At 38.9% G+C, this 6,253-nt stretch overlaps 1 protein-coding gene across 1 annotated transcript; it reads right to left on the reverse strand.

Annotated features, from left to right (window-relative positions):
* Positions 1-1,671: 1,671 nt before the first annotated feature.
* On the reverse strand, positions 1,672-5,936 carry LOC138190411 (uncharacterized). The gene is made up of 3 exons (XM_069133289.1): positions 5,544-5,936; positions 2,688-3,004; positions 1,672-2,025 (listed from the first exon to the last, which is right to left on the reverse strand). The coding sequence occupies exons 1-3, from the start codon at positions 5,716-5,718 to the stop codon at positions 2,011-2,013; spliced, it is 507 nt and encodes a 168-aa protein (XP_068989390.1). The 5' UTR covers positions 5,719-5,936; the 3' UTR covers positions 1,672-2,010.
* Between the last annotated feature and the right edge of the window lie 317 nt (positions 5,937-6,253).

A 6,253-nucleotide genomic window follows, 5' to 3' on the forward strand; every position in this document is an offset into this window, starting at 1 on the left:
AGGGATTTCAGACAGGACTTTTATATTCGTCTTAAACCACGTTGAAGAGCTGACGGAATATTTACAGGATTTTATTCTCCTTCCAAGTCGGAGCCAAGTCGACCAGTCGCCTTCCTGAAACCACCATGACATGTTTTATCGGCAAATAATTTGGCAGGGAGCGAGAGCATGGTACTTAACGGGAAACGAACAAGAAATTTCCATTAGCCGGTGACTGACAATTAGCGCGATACAGGCATTAAGGGTGGAGTGTGTGAGTTGCTGTGTATATCCGACTCTTCTGCACGAACCCTTTTTCCTTACCAATGTCTCCCAATAAAGCACGCAGACCTTGTCCTCAAAGAAGTTGTCAATCTTCCGAAGAAATATGCTTGCCCTGAGATTCGATATCGGATGAGACGACGGAACCTGGATCCGTGGTGATAATAAGTGAAGATCCATATATCGACGTTCAGTGTTTTCGTAGATTGTTTCACGGCATGTCCTCCCTTCAAATTTACGTAATCGTTTCCATATTCGTGGGGTTATTTGGATAATTAATGCATCGGTACACCCCCCACCAGAAATTTTTCAGGTCAGTGGAAATAATCGTGAGCCAAGCGGCTTTCGAGACGGTTTCTTGGTATTCAAGCTTCCGGAAAAATCGTCCGGTTGTCACCGCAAGACGCGGTCTTACGTTTGGTGCTCTAAGCTGTGCCGATCTTCCGATTTTTAGTAACCGATAAATGATCATGGACACGGTTAAAGACGCGTTGGAGCATCTGAATCCTCATTGGATTGCCGTCGTGGCTACGGGGATGTACACTCACATCAGACAGATATGTGTCATCGGTTTGTGCACGGACGAAGAGAACGCCCCGTTCGATCCCTCCTACGCTTCGATTTTGTTCATCTTCTCCGTTTTGTGCCTCGTTGCGGAATACAAACTTTGGCCCAGGTCGCTCAAGGAGCCGCCCTGTCAGCTGATGTTCGTCTACGAAGTGAGCCACGTTTTATAAGATTCGTATGTAGAGACATGTCTGTCTGCTTTCACATCATGGACCTTGCTCAGGATTCGAGAAAAGACATTGAATTTTGTTACGGTACCTAGCTGACAAATTTTGGTTTCTTCACCTATATGGTGAGAGAGAATATATCTGCGTAACCCTGCGACAAGTAAACGTTGCAGCATTTTTATGCCGCCGATACGAATGTTTCGTAGTCAAACCTTAGCCTTACAATCATTCGTCTCAAATTCACACGTTTTCTAACTTGAACGTGATAATAGATAAACTTATTTTTATTGCGTTAAACGTGCAATAATTATTCTCCAAAGCTTGAATTAAAATGATTTTCAGGAGAATTGAAAAAAATATGTATACTGAAAAACCATCCGTAAAGGTTATTTGACGCTGACGAAACGTTCTTCTCGCAACCTATGATTTGAAACGAATGAACTCTTGTAATGGGAATCGTTGCTCGGAAAAATTGGATTCAACAAATTTCAATCAATCTTAGAGTCCAATACGCAAATTTTTATTTGAGAAATTTGTTTTGTTCGATCGGCAAATGTAATCAGAGTTGGATAAATTTGAGAAAGATATTCGATTATCTACTATTATAGGTTTTAATGGAAATTTAAGCCTTAAAATTAGCATGTAGTCCGAACGGTTGAAATAATTTAATGTAGATATGGTCAGGACAAGTAAAACAGTAAAAACTTAAGCGTGGCAAAATTCATGATTCTTCAAGTACTCAAACACACAATTTGTGACGCATTACGTATGAACGCGTTACACACTTGATTGAATTACTGTGTGGAAAATTTTGTTTGTGTGCCAGTGTGCTTTTACTTGCCGTGTGATAATCAAATCCATCGGATCAGAACCATGATAATATTTACTTGTATTCCCCTAGATGCTGGTCTCCGCGCTGATAACAAATCTGGCTACTCGGGCTATTTGGATCCCGCTGATCCACGTGATCTGCTGTCTTACCCAGGAGTCGAGTAAATGGGTGAGCAACGCGATCTTAATTGAGCGCTGGCTGGATGGACAAAAATGAAAACTGTATTAATATTATCACAAAAAATTCGGGTATAGAGTATTTATTGCTTAGAAATTGTTGAAAATCAAATCGATTCGTTCGATTTCACTCTACAGCCGCTCATTTTATCTTCAGAAGACTATTTCCGATTCAAATCGGATAAAAAACTCATCCGAAACACATTTTTTTTATGATGTTGACATCATTAAATACTTAATTTTACAACATTGCAGCGATACTGATTATGATAAATAAATGGCGATATTAAATTAGGTACTGAATATAAAGAAAATCTGTTTTATTAATTTTGAGATCAGTAAACGTAAAGTGAAATCGAACGAATCTAGATATATTTTTGACAATTTTGTAGCGATTTGAAATGGGGCGTCAACTCGTCAGTTGTTGTTTTTTTTTTTTTTTTTTTTTAAATATATATATATATATGATTCCAATACGTTATAGTTTTACTTTTTCAAAAAGATCTTCGAAGTTCACAAGTACAATAATTGAATAAATACTCGACGTACGATTATCTCGTAGCAAAATTATGTAACAAGAGATATCGATTCTTAGCCAACCATCTTCCTCGAGTTTCAGTCCTCGATTATATCGTAAAAAAAAAAAACCGTGTTGCCCCTCAGCTGCTGTGGATGAACTCTTACGTGGGTCTTGGCCGTTACTCTTTCGTCGCAAATTGGGCCTACTACATGGCCAAGGATTCGGCGGTGATCCACATGACATTCTGCATGGCTGTTCTGTCCTTCGTCTGGATGCTCGACGCCACCGAGTCCCTGGACGGGATCCTTGAGGCCTGGGCCAAGTAGTGAACAGCTTCTAAGCCACGATCCCGGCGCTCCGACACGGACCGCCCTGATCACCAACACCGTCGCTCTTCCCTGAACCATTATCTGTGCAGTTTCCCGCCTGCGTCGGGGACCAAAAGGATCTGCTTCGAAAGTCCCGTCGTCACTGAGCGGCACTATTACGAAGCGAGGAGAGAAAGCGTTGGGAAATAGTTGGCTTAGTGCTTTTAATTTTTATCGAAGATCCGGCCATCGATCCTCACGTCGTTCAAATCCACCGTTGATTATTATTGAAAGAAAGAAACGATCTTGTATTTGTCGAATCATTCGTCGTCCGTTATACGTATTGCGCGAATGATTTTTGTTTCTCAAATTGGCCGTATCACATTGTGTATGTATATAATTATGATAATGATAATTACTCGTGATATTGTCTACGAATAAAACGTATATGTATTGGAGATGTATATGAGTGTACGTCTATGATTTCGAGTGATCATTTCTTTTGCTGCGTTTGAAATAAGAATACACGATGTTACTGGTGTCAATCGAGTGCAGTTAGTAATCATCTTACGATGAGAAACTATCGTTTCTTTTGTTTTGTTCACGATTAGGGGGTAATCACTACACTAAAGAAAATTTCATTTGTTACAGTAGCTAGAAAAATTCAGTAAAACAGGTAATATTGTTGCAATTAGGAAAAACGAGGTACGCCTAACCATTTTGCGCTATGGTCGATCATTTTTTGGTAATTGCAACGCAAAATCCGTTTCTGAGGTTTACTGTACTTTTTTAGCTAAACAAGGCTTTAACGTCAATTTATTGTTGAACAAGCATTAAATTTTCGCAACAGTTGATCTATGCAAACTCTGCAATGCAACGTTCCCTTAAAATTAATTCTCGGTACATCACGCAAGACATTTTTTTTTCTCTGCAGCTCCTGAGTTCATCACAAATAGGTGATGGGTTATAATTAGTGAAATAATATATTAGAAAATATATTATCATTATTGAAAACATTTTTGAGGCACTTCGTGAAAAATCCATTCACTAAATAGAATGAAAGACAATACGAATTTCACCTTAAAAAAATTAAACAACGATGCGTTTTAGCCGCAGTTATCTTCGTATTTCAATTGCCTATGTTCTTTCAAAAATGTATCAAAAATCTACAATTGTCGACAATTTTATCGAACATTCTGAATTTTATTATAATCCGTGGTTGAATCATTCGTTTTATCCATGTTCGAGTGAAATTCCTTTCATGAAATTTAACTCCGCGAACTTTTCGGCTGAGTTACAAAACCTCGGTTTCATCATGTTTCGATCTGTCAACGGAGTAGTCGATGAAAAAATAAAAATTTTATGTCGAAAAAAACCAATTCGCCTCAAAGTTCAGTTCGCGTGATGATGCAAATCGATTGCTGTGCGATCGATTCACATTGAAACATAAGCTGAACGCAACGATTTCTTTATTATTCAATAGGAGGTTGCCTCGTGTTTAAAATTTTCGGCGGGGTGTTTGGACCGTCAAAAAGTTGCTATTATGATCGGAATACGGCGATTTTGAAATCACCTAGTCTTCATCACCCGGAGCCCGTTTGAAATGGCGAAACTTATCTGGACCGTCTGGTCGCTGCTCCTGAACACCGTTGGAGTGTCCATATTTCAAACCTGCTTTGCAAATTCCATGGAGGACGAGGACGGAGAGCCTCTCATGTCCGGTCCACCGGTCACTTCGTTCATATTTGCTGCCGGAGTCTACACAACAATACTGAGGTTCAATCTGTTTCCACAGTCATTCAAACAGCCAAAACCTGTGGTGTTGTTCTTTTACGAAGTGAGCAACGACCAATTTCCCTTCCCTTTTTGAATCCTAAGGGTTCTTCGTATTCGTTACATCCTACACCGGTCGTTAACCGAAGACCATTAAAGACGGTTACTCTAATGAGGTTTTGTGTGTCTTATAGTATTGCGTGTTACACTATCTCAACCGATAAAGTAGTTACCGGATCGCTAACATGACTTTTTATGGGCCTAGTATAGGCAGAGTACCGGTTGCCAAAATTTGCCCAGATGTAACCGTTTTTAAATTCTTCCATCGACGCACCGGTCGATAAATTCAAATTTCCTTTCTTGTGCCTGTGTTACAATTGGTATTTTCTTGATGTTTACATTTGTTGTTGCGATCAGAAGGTATAAATATTATGCTAATACAGTTAATAGTGAAAAAGGATCAATTTAATATGTAAATGTGAAACAGACTGCAAACTTTTAACCGTTAACTCGAGGTCGTGGATTTTGTATAAATTTGTCAAGAATAAACTTGTCCGACGGTTGAAAAGTTTTGGACTACTTTATGAAAACGGTTGCCGGAAATTGGTTAAATTCGTGGCTATACACGGCTATCTCTCATTAAACTTCAAAATATTACTACTCTCGTCGCAAAAACGAGATCAAACTATGCGTTACTCAGGCACAAAAATCGCGTTAATCGGTGTTATAAGAATTAGACCTCTTGTATTCCGGATTGTAATTTTGAAATACGCTTCAGTTTTTGGTCACATCTTTTCTCCTGGAATTTTCGATAGCCTGTATATGGACACCGCTGGACATATTGATCGTCACGACCATACCGAAAGTCTTGTGTCAGGTACGCGCTAAGAGATCACAATTTTCTCCGTTATTCCGACGGTAATGAAGGAAGCTTTTTACCTCTGTCCTGCAGACGCTTCATCTCACCGGATTCAATGAATGGGGAGATATCATCGTGAACAACAAATGCCTTGTGGCATTGCTCAGCTACAGTTTTGCACTCGGCTTCTTCTTCCTCGCTCTTCACGTCACAAGATCTGTAGACTTTGCCATATACTCGTGAGTTTTCCTCCATGTCCTCCTCCCCCTCCTATCTTTCTTCTGCTTCTTCGTAAAATGCTTGTCAACTCAGTGATAAAAAGAGGTGTTAATAAAAGTGAGTATAAGTAGAAGATAAGTTCATTTTTGAAGAGCGACATCTTCGATTTTCTTTTAAAAAATTTTTCTTATTCTAGAACCGAACCCCGAATTTTCAAGACGAAAATCGTCACGTGACTCCAATTTTTTTCACTTTTACCTGCAGTATTTAAAGGTTGATAACTGGGGTTCGAGGCACATAATGTTACGTGTTAACAATTATTTGGATTTTAATAGTTTGTATAGATGAATGAGATCTTGTAGATTGTAGGTTACTCGAGCACTTTTGGCATGAATGAAGAATTTTTGGTAGTGTAAAATTTTAATTACATGCGATTACCTATGGGCCTTAAGTCTCAGTTTTTAACATTGAAATATTGATAATCCTAGTCTTGTAAATTCGAGCTTTGGCTCTGGAATAACATTAATTTTTTGCAAGAAAATCGAGGATCTCGCTTTTTTAGAAAAAAAAA

Source organism: Neodiprion pinetum, chromosome 2 (genome assembly GCF_021155775.2).
Source record: "Neodiprion pinetum isolate iyNeoPine1 chromosome 2, iyNeoPine1.2, whole genome shotgun sequence".
Lineage (NCBI taxonomy): Eukaryota > Metazoa > Arthropoda > Insecta > Hymenoptera > Diprionidae > Neodiprion > Neodiprion pinetum.

Coding starts and splice junctions, on each gene's coding strand:
- LOC138190411 (XM_069133289.1), bottom strand. CDS start 5,718: ATGGAGGAAAACTCACGAGTATATGGCAAAGTCTACAGATCTTGTGAC. Junction 3,005..5,543: donor GAAGCGTCTGCAGGACAGAG/GTAAAAAGCTTC, acceptor GCTTCGTAATAG/TGCCGCTCAGTGACGACGGG.